The 18,719-nt window shown below is 53.2% G+C and overlaps 1 protein-coding gene across 1 annotated transcript; it reads left to right on the top strand.

The window, feature by feature from the left end:
• Window positions 1-1,080: 1,080 nt before the first annotated feature.
• Window positions 1,081-4,534, top strand: OLFML3 (olfactomedin like 3). The gene is made up of 3 exons (XM_059674560.1): window positions 1,081-1,360; window positions 2,339-2,624; window positions 3,271-4,534. Exons 1-3 carry the CDS (start codon window positions 1,247-1,249, stop codon window positions 4,089-4,091), a joined length of 1,221 nt encoding a protein of 406 aa, XP_059530543.1. The 5' UTR covers window positions 1,081-1,246; the 3' UTR covers window positions 4,092-4,534.
• The last annotated feature ends 14,185 nt before the right edge of the window (window positions 4,535-18,719 follow it).

The raw sequence follows: 18,719 nt of genomic DNA, 5'->3' as shown, positions 1-18,719 counted from the left end.
ATTAGAGGTTTGTCTGGGTTAATCACTGCAGGTCTCTGAATAAATGCTACATTCAGTTGACTCCGTTGGACATGGGTTTCAGGGCCAGTTAACCCTCCAGGGGCCATTCACTCATTTGGGGCTCCTGAAGTCATAGTGGGGATCTAGAAATGAGACACATTCAGAAACACCCTTGTGGACTGTCACCAAGATTAATGATCAGTAGTCCTCTCCCATAAGTAGGGAAGTCATAATACATTTATACTGATTGACACTGCACATACCTACTTTTCAGATTTTCCCCTGAATAAAATGAATGTAAAGTTAGGGTGAACTTGCTGAACACTCCCCAGTTCAGAGAATGTACCTCAAAGCATTCAGGCCAAGGAAAGCCGTATACAAAGGCTCTGCTGTCAATCATGCTTCCAGTTAATCAGGAATTTACCGACTTCTCAATGACCTGTTTTGTTTTCAATTTGTTTTTTATCTGTTATATTCTTGTCTTTAGGCTAAATAGGAGAGAGGCTGGCATAGCCCCATAAGTATTTGGGTAGTTTGTAGGGAAATCTGCAATTTAATGATGAAAACACCTATAAATTCAGTCTGCTTGGCCTGCTGTGTGGAAAATTCCACAAGAAGTTGAAGTGGAAGCCTTGGTTCCCCTGTTAATCCTGAGATGATACCCTGTGTTCAGCACTAGGTGGCGCCAACGAGCTACGGTAGACCATGATACAGAAGACCCACTGTAGCCCTTTCCCCCACCTCTTCCCCTCAAACCTCCTCTCCCGCTTCCAGCTTTCACTGACCAAGGCAGAAAACAGCCCATGCCCTTCTTGCTGGGAAAGATTAATGAAGGCTATTTCTTATGTCAGCGCTGGAGGCCTTCTGAAACATGGGAACAGAGTTTGCTGGGTTTTCTCTGGGGCCTCCCCAGCGCCCCCTTCTCCTGGGTGACTGCCCAAAGGCTGTGCCCTGGGTTTCCATCGCCTCCTCTCCTGGGGAGCCTACAGCCTAGGCAGGAGGTGGTTAAGGCTTCTGGCTGCTCTGCAGTGGGGCCATCTGTGTTTGATCAGTCCTGGCAGAAAGGAGGAGGCGGGGGGCCGTGAAGGCCTGAAAGCATTCCAGAGGAGTGAGAGAGACCCAGAGATCCAGAAGGAGAAGGCCCGCCCCCACCCCGCCTCCCAGGCTCACCCACGGGCTCCAGGGGCAGAGGCGCCTGCACACGGCTGCCTGTGCACTCCTGCCCTGGCCCCACTCTCCCGCTGCCATGGGACCCTGCGCTCCTCTCCTCCTCCTGCTCCTTCTGTCATGGTCCGGACCCCTTGGAGGACAGCAGCAGCACCTGGTGGAGTACATGGAACGCCGGCTTGTCGCCCTAGAGGTGAGTGACCCCTCTCCTAGCCCAGCCTGGCAGGGCGGCACATTTTTTTGTTGGTGCACTCGGTCTCTCAGGCATCGAGGGATGACAAGACAGGGCTCTGTCAGAACCTACAGAAAACTCCATCTTTTAATAAGATTCTCAAAACTTAAGCCCTCTCTTCCCCACATACACAGAGCGATTCAGACCTTTGCGTCTTACCCCTGGGATTCGATAGAGTAGAGGGAAGAGTGCAAACGGAAGCTGAGACTGTGAGGACGCAGCTCAGGACGAGCTGGTGCTTCTGCTCAAGTTGGAAGCTTCCAGAGAACTAACTCTGCCTGTTTCAGGCCAAGGAAAGCCGTATACAAAGGCTCTGCTGTCAGTCATGCTTCCAGTTAATCACGTTGAAGTCTGGAGCATCTTAATCCCAGGAGAACTGTGCCGTGGAGCAGAGAGCCCTCCCCACTGTGCACTTAGATGGCCTAGAGCAGCCGTGGGCAAACTACGGCCCGCGGGCCGGATCCGGCCCGTTTGAAATGAATAAAACTAAAAAAAAAAAAAAAAGACCATACCCTTTTATGTAATGATGTTTACTTTGAATTTATATTAGTTCACACAAACACTCCATCCACGCTTTTGTTCCGGCCCTCCGGTCCAGTTTAAGAACCCATTGTGGCCCTCGAGTCAAAAAGTTTGCCCACCCCTGGCCTAGAGGCTGGTGGCTCAGGGGCCCTGCTGGCAGAGAAGGCAGGCCGGGGACGTGCTGCGGTGGCAGGGGCCTAGGTGAGCCCGAGCCAGGCTTTCTGCACAGTTAGCGTCTCTGAACATCTGGTTTCCTTTCTATGGAGGCTGCAGGGGATGTTGCTGCCCGGCTGAGTGTGTGCTCTTCCCCATTCCCGACTCCCTGGTTGGGCCTCTCCCTGCCTGGGAGTCGTACGTAACCCTGCATCCTTTCCTTCTTCCCCCATCCCCTCCTCCCCCCACCCCCCATCCCTTCAGGAACGGCTGGCCCAGTGCCAGGACCAGAGCAGCCGGCATGCTGCTGAGCTGCGGGACTTCAAGAACAAAATGCTGCCGCTGCTGGAGGTGGCGGAGAAGGAGCGGGAGGCCCTCCGAACGGAGGCGGACACCATCGCGGGGAGAGTGGACCGTCTGGAGCGGGAGGTGGACTATCTGGAGACCCAGAACCCAGCTCTGCCCTGTGAAGAGGTGAACGAGAAGGTGCCCGGCGGCTCTGGGACCAAAGGCAAGGGCAGGAGAAATGAGAAGTACGACATGGTGACAGGTGAGCGATCTGGAGGCAGACGCCTGGCTCCGAGAACCCGTGTCCTGGTCCTCGGGCCGTCCGGAGGAATCCAAGCCTGCGCGGGGAATCCTGAGCTGTCCGCCACAGTCCCCTCTTCCCTCCTTGCCCCCATCCGCTTCGGCTGAATACAGTGGGGCCTTGACTTACGAGTTTAATGTGTTCCATGACGGAGCTCGTAACTCAAAATTACTCGTATGTCAAATCAAAAGTGAACGAGTGAGACACATGATGCTGGGCTGATGTTGTGACGTTCACTGTGACGTTCACTGTGACGTTCGTTGTGCCAACCAGCTGTGGGGTATCTGAAGCTGGCTCATAACCCGAATTTTAGCTCGCAACTCAAAGCAAAAAAATCGGCCCAGAGACGGCTCGTATCTCGAAAAACTCGTTAGTTGGGACACTCGTAAGTCAAGGCCCCACTATATTCTGGAATCTGTTTTAGGGCAACTTGGTAATGACGGGCCCATCAAGGAGGGTTTCTGGGGACCCTTTTCCCCATAGCAGTGGAGGCATCCACCGGGCAATTGCCCACTGTTCTCCAGTGGCCCACCCTGGGAGCCGGCGCTTCCTGCGTTGGGCATCTAACTCTTGCCTCTATTTCCTGTGCTTTCCTCCTTCCCCACAGACTGCGGCTACACCATCTCACAGGTGAGATCCATGAAGATCCTGAAGCGTTTCGGGGGCTCAGCTGGGCTCTGGACCAAGGACCCGCTGGGACCCACAGAGAAGATCTATGTGTTGGACGGGACACAGAATGACACGGCCTTTGTCTTCCCGAGGCTGCGCGACTTCACCCTGGCCACGGCTGCCCGGAAAGCTTCGCGCGTCCGCGTCCCCTTCCCCTGGGTGGGCACAGGGCAGCTGGTATACGGTGGCTTTCTTTATTATGCCCGGAGGCCTCCTGGAGGACCTGGAGGGGGTGGGGAGTTGGAGGACACTTTGCAGCTCATCAAATTCCACCTGGCAAACCGCACGGTGGTGGACAGTTCAGTGTTCCCAGCAGAGGGTCTGATCCCCCCCTACGGGCTGACGTCAGACACGTACATCGACCTGGCGGCCGACGAGGAGGGCCTGTGGGCTGTCTATGCCACCCGCGAGGACGACAGGCACTTGTGTTTGGCCAAGTTAGACCCACAGACACTGGACACGGAGCAGCAGTGGGACACACCGTGTCCCAGAGAGAACGCCGAGGCTGCCTTTGTCATCTGTGGGACCCTGTACGTCGTCTATAACACCCGCCCTGCCAGTCGGGCCCGCATCCAATGCTCCTTCGATGCCAGCGGCACCCTGACCCCTGATAGGGCAGCGCTCCCTTACTTCCCCCGCCGATACGGTGCCCACGCCAGCCTCCGCTATAATCCCCGCGAGCGCCAGCTCTATGCCTGGGATGATGGCTACCAGCTGGTCTATAAGCTGGAGATGAGGAAGAAGGAGGAGGAAGTTTGAGGAGCTGGCCTCGTGTGAGGAATCGCTCCCATCTCCATACATTTATAGCCCCACTACCTTTCCTGCTCATTCTCTGAACGTGGGCAAGTTGTAGTTCAAGTCTCATCTTTTAGCCCATGGAAGCCAAGTTCCGATGGCCCCTTTGTTTCCTAGGGGACTCTGGATCTTGTGTACCCCTTTTAGAGCTAAAAGAGAAAACCCAAGGGTTCACTCCTTTCTCCTGGCCCATGTCCACAAATTTCAGGCCTAAGATGACCCAGAGCTCCGGCCCTCGGATGGGGGCCACCCCAATGAGAGGCAACAGAGTATTTGTTGCCTCCGTGTGAGTTGGAGGAGAGAGGACTTTCAACGCTGCCCTCTCCCATCAACGCCCTCAAGAACGGGACTCTCTCCACCTCATTTTGTACTGACGCGTTTTGCATTAAAGGGAAAATCCACGGCTCCTCGCCTGTGTCTGTCTGGGGCAGCCCTCAGATCGTATTTCACCCCATGACCCTCTCTTTTCCCCTCCACCCCATCCCGGCTCCACCAGCCACATTGGGGACTTGGCTGGGTTCCCTGGCTGAGGGAGAGGCACGTCTCTGGTTACAGATTTCACTGTGAGGCGCCGGGGAGCAGCAGAGCCCGCCACTTCAGGAGGCTGGCAAAAGCCCTCCACACCCACCTCGTCCTCCTCAGCCCTCCCAGGTCCACCAGTGGCTCCCGCCTCTGGCTGGAGACTGCCCAGCGGCCGAGCTTCCGATTCCAGCTCTCGGAGGTGTTGAACCAGAAAGTGGATTGATTGTAGCTGCATGGCAGGCTCATGTGTGTGGAAGCCAGCGCCCTGAACGCATGTGTTTTCAGTAAGAACTTGAAGTCCTACCTCCGGAGTGGACTCAGCCGCACTCCCGGCTCCAGCGGCGGGCTGGCCCCCAGGGTTGCACAATCGGACTTGGTTTGAGCCTCCCTGATTTTCCTGCTGCCACAGCGTCTGCGGTTTGGGTGGAGGGCAGTGACCATGTCTCAGATGTGAGGCCTCCAGTTTCCCAACACACTCCCTCTCTCCACCCTCATCCCCCCACCTACCCACCCTGGGCCTGCCCTGGGCCGGGAACCTGGTAGAAGTCTGCCCAGGAGTCCTGGAAACTTAACCCCTTCTGGATGGCCCCCTGGCCTCTGGTTTGCAATGGCCGGAGACCCTCTGGGAGGAGGAAAACCCCGGGTTTGGGACCCCAGTCCCTGGGAATCTGCTGAGTTCTGGACCAGGCCCGCCCCAGCTTCCTCCCGGTGCCCTGGACAGCACTGAGCAAGGCTGTTGGACGGCCGACCCCCTGCTGTTATGGGGGCGTGGGAGTCCTCGTGGTGACTTACCCCAAAGGGAGAGGGAAAAGGAAGATGGTCTCCCCACAGTGACCAGCCCCCCCCACCCCCCATGGGTGGGTCAGCCAGGGCCCCACCAGCCTCCTTTGCCTTCTCCCCGCAGGCTGAGCCGCCCCCCACGTGGGTGGATGAGGAAGGGGGGAGAAAGGCAGCAGGGGCCGGAGGCGGTGGGGGCGCACCCGTCCACTTCTCTCCTAATGGGGGGCTGGCAATGGCTATCACCCCTATCAGCCCTCGGAGGGGTCTGCCCACAGAGCGTGAGGCCCCAGCACAGGTGCAGGCGCAGGCGGGAGGGGAGGGAGGCAGGAGAGGGAGGGAGGGTTCTCGGTGCAGCCTGGGGGGGGGGGGTCCGGGTCCGGCCATAGGGTGCGCGCGCGTGTGTGTGTGTGTGTGTGTGTGTGTGTGTGTGTGTGTGTGTGTGTGGCCACGCCCACTGCGGCTGAGCGCGTGCGTGCGTGCGTGCGTGCGTGCACGTGTGCGCATGCGTATGCGCACCTGGCGGGAGTCGCCTCTCGCCTCCCGCCTCCCGCCTGCTGTGCGGGGCTGGAAGCTGCTAGAAGGTGGGTTGTCCTCATGCAGCACCGAACATCGGGAATGGCTTTTCGGTGACGGGACCCGAGGAGAGGACGGTCCGACTCGGCGCCCGTGACGCCATGTGAGTATAAAACCGGGGTGTCCTTCCCCCGCCCCCCTCATGGCGTCGTTCTTTGCCTGATTCCTCCAGGACAAGAGTTGTTGTTATTTTCTGGCCTTAACATTTCTTCGGGGAAGTTCCCTCCGACTTTTCTGAAAGGGCAGACATCTCTGGGGCCTTGTCATTTACTTCTTTCCGCCTCCCCCCCACCCCCCGCCCCCTCCTTTTTGGCTCCCGTACAAAAGCTGGTGCTGTGGCGGGGCTTTGGGGAGGCGGGTGGGGCGGTGCGGGCGGATCCGGGGGACTGTCCAGGTCCGTTCAATTAGACGGCCCGCCGCTCAGATCCGGGGACTGTCCGGGTCCATTCAATTAGACGGCCCGCCGCTCAGATCCGGGGACTGTCCGGGTCCATTCAATTAGAAGGCCCGCCGCTCAGATCCGGGCACTGTCCGGGTCCATTCAATTAGACGGCCCGCCGCTCAGATCCGGGCACTGTCCGGGTCCATTCAATTAGACGGCCCGCCGCTCAGATCCGGGCACTGTCCGGGTCCATTCAATTAGACGGCCCGCCGCTCAGATCCGGGGACTGTCCGGGTCCATTCAATTAGACGGCCCGCCGCTCAGATCCGGGGACTGTCCGGGTCCATTCAATTAGACGGCCCGCCGCTCAGATCCGGGGACTGTCCGGGTCCATTCAATTAGACGGCCCGCCGCTCGGGTCCGGGGGACTGTCCGGGTCCATTCAATTAGACGGCCCGCCGCTCGGGGCGGCCTGGGTGCTGTATCTGTCACCCGTCTTCTCGGACCCTGCACCGCCCGGCTGGGCAGAAGCGAGTCCTGCACCAGGAGGAGGAGTGAGGTTGCAGGAGGCCTGGCCTCTGGTTTGGGTTGAACAAAAGGCAGCGAGACCCTGATGGGGGAGCAGGGCAAAAGCCCAAAGAGAAGGCGGCCCCACACCCGCCCCCGAGGCCTGGCCCCAGGACGGTCAGGGCAGGGAGGGCTGTGGGAGCGGCCGCCGGAGGCAGGAGGGACAGCCTCCCCGGATCCGGTCCAGTTGCTGCCTCTCCCTCACCAGGCAGGGTTCAGGGGCTCCCTGCCCCGACTCTGGCCCCACAGTGTCCTGTCCCCACGTCCCTGCTCTCCTCGTTCTTCTCAGGGTCCCTTCCCCTGGCGCGGGCCTTGGTGTCTCCCTGCCAGAGCAGCCACAGTGCCCATCTTGTCGTCATCACGGACCCGAGCCAGTGTGTGTGACCCCTGCATGGTGGGGAGGGAGGGGCAGAGATGCAGGCGATGGAGTGTTGACTCAGCTGTCAGGGCTTCCTCTGGGACGGGGGCTGAGCCAAACGGAGCCCAACCTGAGCCCTTTCCCTCTCTCTCTCTCTCTTCTCCTCCTCCTCCTCCTCCTCCTCCTGCCCTCCGAGTTTCTGGATGCTTTCTCAATCCCTCTCCTTACACAGCTGCGCCTTCCCGGGGCTTCTGGGAGCACCCCTCCTTGGCTGCCCTTTTCTCCACCCGGTGCAGGTCAGAACACGCTCAGTGTGAGAGCTGGTAGACTCCCCTGGTGTCTCCCAGCCTTCAGGACGGTTCCCTTTAAAAAAATTATTTTTATTGATTTTAGTGAGAGGAAGGGAGAGGGATGGAGAGATAGCAACATCGACGAGAAACATCGATTGGCTGCCTCCTGCACGTGTCACACTGGGGATCGAGCCCACAATCGAGGCCTGTGCCCTGACCAGGAATCAAACCGTGACCTCCTGGTTCACTGGGCGGTGCTCAACCACTGAGCAACACTGGCTGGGCAGGATCGTTCTCTTTAGGGCCTGTGCGCAGGCTCTCTGTGGCCGTGTCTGGCCCCTCTGCCCTCAGCCCCCAGCAGCAGCCACAGCCTCTCTTGCCCCTCTGCCACGCGGCACCAGGGCTGAAGCTCAGCTCTGCCTGCTCCTTTTCAACTCCCGCTCTCACCATGCAGAGCTTAAAAGATTAAATCTTTATTTATGGATTTAATAACTCCGCAGAAGGATTAGACATGTGAAAGCCAGTGTATGAAAGGGCAGAGTGAGAGAGTAGAAACGACGCCCTCTCAGCCCGGCCCCTCCAGAGCCCAGGCTCTGACAGCCCTCGCTGGCCCTGCGATCCTGGGCAGATCAATTCCCTGAGCTTCGGAGAGCATTACCTTCCCCAGAGACCTGTGAGTGGACGAGCCGGTGTTTATAAACTAACTGGAGCTCTAGACATGCCCATCCCCAGGCCATGGCTCTCAACGCCTTCCCTCAGACACTCTGCCGGTGGCCATGTCTGGTGTTAGAGACCCTCTGCCCGGATCCAGTGGCTCTTCGGCCACCTTTTCTCTCCATCTGCACATTGTCCGTGGGAAAACATGGCGCCTGTTCCCCACATAGGTCTCTCCATTAGCAGTGACAGCCATCAGATGTGGACACATCTGCCCCTTCTCAGTGCCTGAACCAACTCCACCAGGAGAGAGAGAGAGAGAGAGAGAGAGAGAGAGAGAGAGAGAGAGAGAGAGAGAGAGAGACAGTGTATTGGGGATTTGGCTTTTTTTCTTTTTTAACATAGTGCTCCCAAGCTGCCTTTTTCCTCAAGCACATTTCCTCTGAAGATATTTTAGTTGTTCAGCATGTGCCCTTGTAGCCCTCACTGTTGACTTTTTGGACTTATTTGCTGTTGATTCTGACAGATCCTTCAAGGCCGTTTTGGTTGCATTTGGTCTTAGAGATATTTATTACCGTCCGATTGCACAAGGTTTTCGTTCTGTGGCTGGTTGACGTCGTGTTCCAGACCCGTAAATCCGCCCAGTTGTCAAGCGCCCGAGCTGTTCTCCATCCATTCTGATTGCCCGTTGGAGGGAGGAAGACAGTGCGGAAAGGGCCCAGGGGTGGGAGTAAGAGGACCTCCCTGTTTCGGTGGCTGAGAGTCCTGGCCCTGCTTCCCATGAGCTGTGTGACCTTGAGCCAGATGCCAACCCCTCCGAGCCTCAGTTGGCTCCTTTGCAAAACAGAGTTATGTTACCTGGGTTACCACTCACAGGACTGTCCAGGTCCAAGCCCTAATGCCTAAAGCTCTTGGTGTCATTTCTTTCACTGAAGAAACAGAAGTCCAGAGAGCCTTTGAGGGAAGGACCGTGCCTTCTGTCTTCCCATCCCCAGACCCAGACAGGGTCTCGAGCACACTGGGTGTCTGATAGATACCTTGCCAATGAGTTGAGTGACCAGCTCCTAGTGACACACCTATGACTTAACCTCTCCTGATGCCTCAGAATTATCCACATCAATTATGACGCTTGCTGCTCTGCGACGACGCCTGCAGGGCCCGCGATACTGTGTGGAGCGTGGCCATTATGCTTGTCTACTCACTGTTCCTTCTCTCTCCTCTCTCACTGTCCCCTGTCCGTTCTCCCTGGAGCCAGGGACTCCACTCCGAGACACCTTCCTCGCTGTTTCTAATCAACTGTCCACTTTGGGCTGGGACAGCACGAGAGTGACAGGGCTTGGAAAGATTTCGAGTTGACACACATGCCCGGTGCCTTTATTGAGTGTGGCAGAGTATTCCACAGGCCAGAGACATGGCCTGTTCTAAGCAGGAAGAGGCCTTAACATCATCTGGTCTGGCCCCTCACATCATGCAGGTGGTTTCTATCTCACGGTGCCCTGTCCAGCCACTTGTGAAGCAGGCGTTTTTGATGCTGGTAGTGGCGGAGGACACCATCGTTCCTACCCCCTGGACTCTCTCTACCCATGACCTGGGTTCTTTAGCATTTCCTCTCCCAGCCCAGGGGACGTTAACACACATAGATGTGATTTTCTCCTCTCATTCCTGATAGTGACCTGCCAAAGTCCCTCCTCTTCCTCTCTCGGTCCTTTCCAGTCCTCCTTAGTCCTGATGGAGGTGAAATACAGGGTGGGGCCAACATAGGTTTACAGTTGTAATACAAATAAGTGATACAATACTTAATAAGCAATAATACAAGAATAAACTCTATGTTTCGTGTACTCACAGCAGTAAACCTACTTTGGCTCCACCCTGTAAGAGTGTTGAGCTGCCTCACTGGCCCTCATTAAACACCCACAGAACATAAATCACAATTTATGGCTGGTCATTTGTCTGCAACGTATAGGCTTTCAAATGAATGCTGAAGTTTGGTTTAAATGAGATTACTCCTATCTCAATTTAAAATCCAGGGATGCCACTAGCATTTCCCTTGTCTCCCCTTACCTACTTAATTAGTGAGCTAGTGCTTCTAGTTACAGCTTTAAAGCTTCCCTTCGCTACTTACACAATATATGACAGTCAAAATACGGAGGTGGGCAAAAGTAGGCCTGCAGTTGTTCATATGGAAAGTACTACAATAATTAATAAATAAGAATACAGGAATAAACTCTATTTTGCATACTCACCACTGTAGGCCTACTTTTGCCCACCCCTGTAAAAAGCCAAAAAGCAATGTTGGGCTGCAAAGTCACAACACCATGACAGTTAGGGCCAGGCCCACTGCCTACCTAGTTCATGGGGCAGGAAGAAAATGAGGGAGGGAGCCAGGGGTCTGAGCCAGGGAAGGCCACGGAAAGACGGCAAAGTCTGAATGAAGCCCATGGGAGAGGCAGCGTCTGTGGGAACACTTTAATGTCCAAGCCAACTGGGACAGGCCAGTTGATTAATTAAAAATCTATTGCATATTGATGACATATTGACTATGGCCGTTCAGCTACGGCTGAGAGTGGGGAAGCTCACTTTGGGGGCAGGGATGGAGTTTGGGACCAACACCGTGCAGTGTCACGTGGCCGTGCATTTTTTTCTTCAAAGTGAAAATCCAGCGGGAGATGAGAGGGGTGTTGGGCCGAGGGTAGAACTGGGCGCCTGCCCTACCCCGCTCCTGCCCTGGCCTCAGAGGGTGTCTCCTGCAGACGTTTAGAGGAGGGAGTTGAGTGTGGGTTTCTCCCTAAGCAGCTCTGCCTCCATTTCTCACAAGCTCGGGCTCAGGCAGGTGTCTGGCTGTGGCTTGACTCTGGTTTGTTTGCATTTCTGTGGCAGGCAGCTGCTGTGACTGGTTGCAGCGGAAGAGATTTGCACATAATTTAATCCCACGGTTAGTTAATGAGTTTGCTTCCCCTCTGTCAAGGGGAGCAACAGGCTCCCTCAGCCTCGCCTTCGCTTGGTCATTAGCAGCGATGTTGCTCTGCGTGCCTTGTTAGATCCACGTGACCACAACTCTGGTGATTTACTGCGGCTCCTCATATTAAAAACGTCCGAGCGAGACATGTGGAATGAATAACGCTCTGTGGTGAATTTGTTAGTGAATTTCCTCTCTGCCCCCCAAAAGATGTGACTGGCAAAAAAAGGGGGGGGGATCTTGGACCAGAGAAAGACCATGGTACTCCATAAGTCAGGGTTCTTGATGATTCTGGAAAGAAAAGTAATCAGAAATTGCTTTAAAAATAACTCATGTTCTGTTCCCCAAAGGACTGTCATTAATTTCAGGGTAGAAGATGGCTTGGCATTTTTCTGATATGCTGAAAATAGAATAAGTAAGCATTCATCTTTTTTTTTTTTTTTTTAAATAAAAGGAGGTGATGACCCGGGTTTAAATAATCTTGGCTGGCTTCTGATTTGCATATATATGATAAAGGATGCTGCTGCTCCAAAGGGTGACTGCTCGGAAGCTGGACTCACAAAGAATGAGAATTTGTTTACCAACAGGTGAGGAGGCAGCGGGCCCTCCCGTCAGCTCCCCTGGGCGGGGTGCCGATCTGCAAACCCGCACTTGGTGGCCAGTGTCCTGCTCCAGGCCAGTGACCAGGACACCTTCCTGGGCATTCCCTCGGGGGCCCCACACTGAGAAGGTGCTACACCTGGTTTAATGCTCTGCTCTTGTTGTCTTAATTCTTAATTTTTGCAAAGGCCCCTCCCCCTGTTTTTATTTGGTTCTAGGTCCTGCCGATTATGTAGCCTGCCTGCCAATGGCTCTTTCGTTGGTCAGTGAACTGTGTTCATTTGCCCCTTGTAACTCTGGCTTTTCTCAGGGAGCAAAGTGTAAGAAGTTTGCTCTACGAGTATGTGTATTGGGTAGAATGATGTGTCTGTCTTTTAGAAAGATGGACCACGTATTGCTTTGTATGTCCTGTTGAAAAAGTAATACATGTTAACTGTGGAAAATCTGAAAAGTACAAAGAAGAAGAAAATCATCCATATACTCACCATACAGCAACCTATCTTTCCAGTCCTTTTTTGCGTGCATATTTTGTTTTGCTGTCTTTACATCATTGGAAATATGCTGAAATCATGTTTTGAAAAATGCTTTTTAAAATTCCCAATACAGCATGAGGTTTTTCCCCGCATGTTTTTTTCAAGAGTTTATACTATTCCACTGGACAAGAATACCGTCATTTACTCAATCTCTTGTTGCTGGGTCATTTATGTTTATTACAAATAACAATCCAAAGAGAACACTTACAGATATAAAACAAAACAAACATTACCTTCTGGGGTTAGCTTTCTGAAAGTCAGACACGGTAAGAACTTTGCATACATCGCCACCTCACTCTCGGAAAACTGGCCCAGTTTACAGCGGGAAGGGAGGAAGGAGTGGTTGAAGGAGGTAGAAGAAAGTGACAGGAGAGGAGTGAGCCCTGCCTGGGTCCTTGGGCTCTGTGGGTCCTCAGGGGATTGTCTTTCAAGTTCCGATTGAGGTGCAGTGATTTAGAGCCTTTCCTGGGGGTGGCTGGTCCGGGTGTCTGCCTCCACCAGCGCTGTCACAGGTGATCTGAGAGCTGGGGAAGGGGCTCCCTGAGGAGCTGTTTCACCCCCAGTTGCGGTAGGTCAAGGGCACCTTATGTCCCTGCAAAGTTGCCACTGGGACCATTTTAGGGTGCTAGGCTTGGCTTAATGCCTGGACTCTTTTCAGGGTCTGGGGAGGGGGCGGGGCAGGAAAAGAACCTGCCGGGCTTGGAGGTCTCCAGTAAGGGTCTCTAGTGAGAAAACAGCTTCAGAGAGGCAGCTGCCCTGGGCATTCCCATGTCGGTGAGGCTGGCATCGCAGGATGAGTTTGCCAGCTGCTGTCGGGATCACTCAGACACGCGTTTAGGTTTCTGGGAGGGAGAATGGTGAGTGGCTGGTCTGTTTACTACTGAGGCCTCAGGATGTGGGAGGAGCTGCCTGTGCTGATGGGGAGGGAGCCTTGGAGATCTCTTTGAAATGCAAGTTGGGAAATCTAGAGGGTTCCCCTCTGGGTCGCCCAGAAACAAGCTAATGCAAGGGGGGAGGGGGAGGGGGAGGAGTGTGTTCTGGACATTGTGGGGTTGAGAAGTGGCATTTAGGGACCAGCTTTGCAGCAGACCCCAAAGGCTCCTCACTCAGCCCCTGCAGGGTCTGGGGCCTGGAAGCAGGGGGAACAGGGAATGAAGGAGAGAGGGAAGGAAGGGGGGAGGGAAGGAGGGAGAGCCAGGGAAGGAAGGGGACTGGGGGCCCTCTTACTTTAGTTGTTGAGGTTCTGCTCCGCTTGCCTTGGCGATTTTCCCAGCTGCTGGAGACACAAAATTCCTCCGTTACTTTGTTTTCTCTGTACTCCCTTCTGCCCCTGCCCACAGTGCCTCTCCCCTCTGTCCCTGTCCAGGGCTCTGGTGGGAGGTTGCTCACACCCACAGGCTGGACCGGCTCCAGGCTAGCGTGGCCAGGGACACGCTGGTCTCCTGGCTTCTCCTCCCTAACCCCACCCCCATGGGAAGAACAAAAGGCCCGTCTCTGCAGACCACCAGGAAGAATGTCCCCTGGAAGGAAACCTCGCCGCCAGCCATGGCCGTGGCCTCCCGCCTTCCTCTGCCTTTGTTTCTGCCCAGAGCCAACTGAGTAAACAGAGGTCCCCAGATGGGGGTCTGTGGACACAGCCTCTGCAGGTTCTCCAAGAATTGCTTGAATTTTGATTTTTCTATTTGGTGAGAAGCTTTACAAAAGTGTTCGCACCATTTACAAAGCAAAACGCCATTTAAGTCCGTATCTTTGCATGTGTGTCCTCAGCGATCCTCTGAACATTTTTCTCTTTTCAAAGGGACGGACGGAACTTTACAGAGAAATTCTCTGCAGTGCCTCTAATGATAACATCCCCCCACCCCCCCACCCCCGCCCATTGAGCCCTTCATCAGTGGCAAATCCTGCCCATAGCCCATTCAACTCCTTCCATAGGGCTAGGAAATAGGCATCACCATTGCCACCCCCATTTTTCAGAAAGAGAGAGAGAGAGAGAGAGAAGCTTAAAGGTAAATGGCTGGCCAAGGCCACACAGGTCAGGAAGTCGAGATGAAACTGCCAGTCCCATCCCAAAGCCCATCCTCTTAATTTTCCTAGACTCTCCCTGCGAGAGGCTCCGGGTGGAGTGGGGATGAGGGTGGAGTGTGGTTATCAAAATTCATTCCGCGATTCCTGGCCAGTGAGTTTATAACCAGGAAGCGATATCACCCATGTCCACACATAGCCAATAAAGGAGGCACTGTGATAACTGCTAAAAATCAATCGCAAGGCAGAGGTTAAGAGTGGAGGAAAGGTTAATTCTAGCTTAATGGGCTGGGTTCGAAGAGGGTAGGAAAGAGGGGAGGTGGGTAGAGGTGGAAGAGGGTATATGAGGGATAAGTGGTGATGAAAAAAATTGTTTTTAAAGAAACAAACAAACAAACAAAAAGAATGGGAGTGTTGATCCTAGAAAGCTGATGGCAGCATTGCCAGGTGGGGCAGGCAGGGTGCAGACTGGAGTCCGGGAGGCCGGACTGGAGGTGATAGCAGTCATGCGGGTCACTGAGGCTCCCCCATGCACTCAGCGTAAAGACTTCAAAACCATTACAACAACCTGCCAGGCCCTCCAGGCTGACCAGTTGTCTAACTTCATCTCCCACCCGTGTTCCCTGGCACAGCCACATGGACCTGCTAGCCGATCCTTGTACATGTGTGTCATACTGACCTCAGGACCTTGCAGTTTCTCTTTCCTCTGAATGGTCTTCCTTCAGCTGTTCGCACAGTTCACTCCCTCATCTCCCCCAAGCCTTTGCTTAAAGTCTCCTTTTCAAGGAAGGCTTCTTCCTCATTTTAATTAAAATAGTTTCCCCTCACCCCTGACTTGGTCCCACTTCCATGTTTTTTTCTTTCCCATCCCCATACTAAATCTTTTACTTACCCATTTTCTGTCTTCTTCCAGTGGAATGGAAGTTCCTTGAGGGCAAGGCTATGTCTGTGTTGCTCACTGCTGTGTTCGTAGTGTCTACCTCAGTGCCAGGCACACAGTAGGTATCAATACATATTGGCTAAATGAGTGAATTATTGGATGAAAGAAAAAAAAATTCATGAAATCAAGGGTAGTAGCAGTGAGGTTGAGAGGAAGAGAGAGATGGGAGAAATTTAGGAGGGACTGCCGGCGGGACCTGAGATTGCTGGATGGGGTGGTGTAAGGGAGGGAGAGGGATCAAGAATATCTCTCAGGGTCTGGCTCCTATACCAGGTTAGTGGAGGCTGGGATAGTGGTTTAAACCATGCCTGGAGGACCCCTGCTGGAGGACCCCTGGGCGTGGACCCCTGGGGTTTCCTGGAGCCACTGCAGAGGTCATCAGAGGGAGGTAGGGGAAGCTGAGAGACCATGCCATAGCCAGAGAAAAATCTGCATTTCTCTTATTTTGTTTTTGGTTTCCTTGTGTTTTACTTTCATCCGTGAATTCAATAATTCACCCATTTAGTCAATATTTATTGACACCTACTATGTTTGGTTTAATTTATGAATCACTGAGACCAGAAATTATGCTAAATTACAGTTGATTAAGTTCCTACTATGTTCAGGATATTAGACTAAGTAAGCATGCTAGCTTAGGGTAGGGAGGAAGGGGCAGGAGGGCAGGACCCGCCTGGTTTCCACCCACCCGTCCACCAATCAGGAGTGGGGGGAGGAGTCCGGCCAGCTCCTCTGCTGGGGTAGGTCTCTCCCCAGGAAAGGAACTCCCAGCATTGGGAAGAAGAGCTGTCCACCCAAGAAGAGTTTGCATGAGGATGTGCTCCGTGTGAGAGAGAGTGGAGAGTTACCTAAAGTAGCGAGCAATGGCCTGAAACCAGAAAAAGCCAACTGCTGGGAGAGACACATGACCTGTTTTTGAAGATGTAAAACAGAGGACATCAACTGGGGTCAAGAAGGCAAAACCATCAAAAAAGATTGTCTGGTGGGGACTGTGGGCAGCCCGGGTCCCCTCTGAAGGGCAGTTGCTGGCCCCATCTAGCCAATTCTTGCCACCAGGGAATGTGCGCGTGGAGTTGCCTCAATTTCCTTTTTTTTTTAAGCTAGAAATAGATATTTTTGTGCAAAATCCTTTGACTTTTAAATGTTGCCAAAACACTGTGTGGTCCAAACCAATAAGCTCAGAGGTCACATCTGGCCTGCGGCCCTGCTTCGTGTTCTCTGACAAGGAGTCTTAACCTCTTTGGGTCTTGAGAACACGATGAAAAGCATGGACTTTTCCTCAGGGAAAGAAATGCTTGAACAAATACAAAAATTGTGGGTATCTTTTGTGGGCATCTCTGTACCCCTGCGATCATTCTGTTTGTAGAGACATAAGTGACAGGGCTTCTTGTGAACAGGCCTGAGGTCTGGGAAGGGACAGCTGACCTGTTGGTACCTGGGTGGGGCGTGTGCTGTATCTGAAAGAGATGGTCAGGTTTGTTGGGGTCAATCCGTCCACTTCTTTGCACCCTGCTAACCACACTGTGCACCCACCCTTCCTCCTCAGTCATGGTCAGTTCCATGTGGATCGGGAAGGTTGGCCAGGGGAGCAGGGCAGGGTCTGGGAGGCCTGGACACTGGACTGGAGGAGGTGGAAAAGCAGGTGTGGAGGAGAGAGGGAGCCTTGATGGACAGGAAGCTTTTGAGCTGAACTCTGAGGCTCCATAGAACTTGAAAAGAGGGAATGAATTATTTTTCTGCTCCTGGGCGAGGAGGAGGAGTGTGGATTTAAAGTGGGAGTGTCGTAAATGCCAAGGCCGCCTGCATCTAGGGCAGGTATTACACACAGCAGGCTCTCCTTCCCGCCAAGCATGTGTCCTGGCGAGGCCTCAGAACTTTTTAGGTGACAGCCCATCCTGAGCTCAGCCTAATAAAGAATGTGGATCTACCCTTAATCGGTTGCAGGGAGGAGCTGAACTCCATGTACTTGTCAGGAAGCATGACTTGAGCGCCTACATCTCGTCATTTACCAAATGCTCAGTTGCAAAAGAAAATAGTATTAATGGAGGCAAAAGACAAACATTCCCGCCATTCCTCTAGAATAGATTGCCTAAGTCTCATCCATAGATAAGTCAGACCTTCGGCGATCTTCAGAGAAGATCTCCTGAAGACAGGACTGTGGCCTCTGGTTGGCTAGCGTTATTGAACAGGGCTTTCCTGCTACCCGCTGGCCTGACGATGTACCTATAAGAATGGTAAGGATGAGGGTCACATTATGAGGCAAGTTTCTTTTTTTTGAATATTTGTATGGCAGCCTCCAAGATGGCCTCACAGATCCTTGTCTCCTGGTAACTCGTGTCCTTGTGTAGTCACCTCCCACACTGTATAGGGCTGACCTGAGTAACCAATTGGATATACCAGATATGATGGAGTGTGATTGCCCACTCTGGGGAAAGTCGGCCGCCATGTTGTGAGGACACTCAAGCAGCTACCTTGGTTTCCTACAAGAAACCTGGAACATCATCCCTGACCATCTCTCACTCCTTCTATAGCCCACCAATCAATACTTACAACTGATATTTGTGATTACTTGAAGCACACTGTTTATAAGGTATCTACCTTTTTGAATAACACACCTTCAACACATGTTGTTATCACTATCCTCTTTTTAGAGATGAGAACATTGAGGCTCAGAGAGGGTAAATAACCTTCCCAAGACCACACAGCAAACAAGTAGCACAGTTGGAAATCAGATCCAGATCTTCTGATCACAGGTGCTGTGCCTTACCCACTACACCTGATCAAGGACAGAAGTCCAGTTTTTCTCTAGAATTTCAGGTTGATGCCTGGGACTCTGCATGAAGATGATCCAATAAAAGGAAATTGCTCAGGTCTGTCCAATGAGTCTCCTAACTGGAGCAACAGTGTCATCCATCATTTAGCAACTGTGCCCAGAGCCCTGCTGGGTGTGCAGCCAGCTCTGTGTGAGTGAGAAACTTGCAGGCCTCCTGTCCTCAGGGTGACATAACCATCTCCCTGTGAGTCACACATGACTAATTAAATGCATGCTCTCCTGGGCTCCCCGGTTCATTCTTTCCCAACCAGGCATGGATGCGGGTGAGAGTGGAGTTGTTGAAGGATGGAAAGAAAGCAGGAAAAGCAAAAGAGAGGGCTTTAAGGAATGGAAGGGGAGAAAGGGAGGGAAGGAAGGAAAGCTTATCTATTTTTTTCCCCCCAAGGAAAACTAGTAAATTTTCTAAGTCTCCAGCAAATTTACATTTGCTAGCATTTTCCAAAGTGCTCTCAGATGTCCTCATCAATACTTTGTGTTTTAAGTAAAATATTATTATCCAACTTTACAAATGAGGAAGCTGAGATTCTTGGAGATTAGGGATCATGTAACCTTGGAGACAGAAGAACTGGAAAGACCTTGAGTTTT

This window comes from Myotis daubentonii, chromosome 18, assembly GCF_963259705.1.
Source record: "Myotis daubentonii chromosome 18, mMyoDau2.1, whole genome shotgun sequence".
Taxonomy (NCBI): domain Eukaryota; kingdom Metazoa; phylum Chordata; class Mammalia; order Chiroptera; family Vespertilionidae; genus Myotis; species Myotis daubentonii.
The sequence above is the reverse complement of the archived record's forward strand: the minus strand, read 5'-3'. Positions and strand labels throughout refer to the sequence as shown.

Bases quoted from the DNA above. Each gene is read 5' to 3' on its own strand.
- OLFML3 (XM_059674560.1), top strand. From the start codon at position 1,247: ATGGGACCCTGCGCTCCTCTCCTCCTCCTGCTCCTTCTGTCATGGTCC. The intron at 1,361-2,338 runs GTGAGTGACCCC...CCATCCCTTCAG, and splicing joins GCCGGCTTGTCGCCCTAGAG to GAACGGCTGGCCCAGTGCCA. The intron at 2,625-3,270 runs GTGAGCGATCTG...CCTTCCCCACAG, and splicing joins GAAGTACGACATGGTGACAG to ACTGCGGCTACACCATCTCA.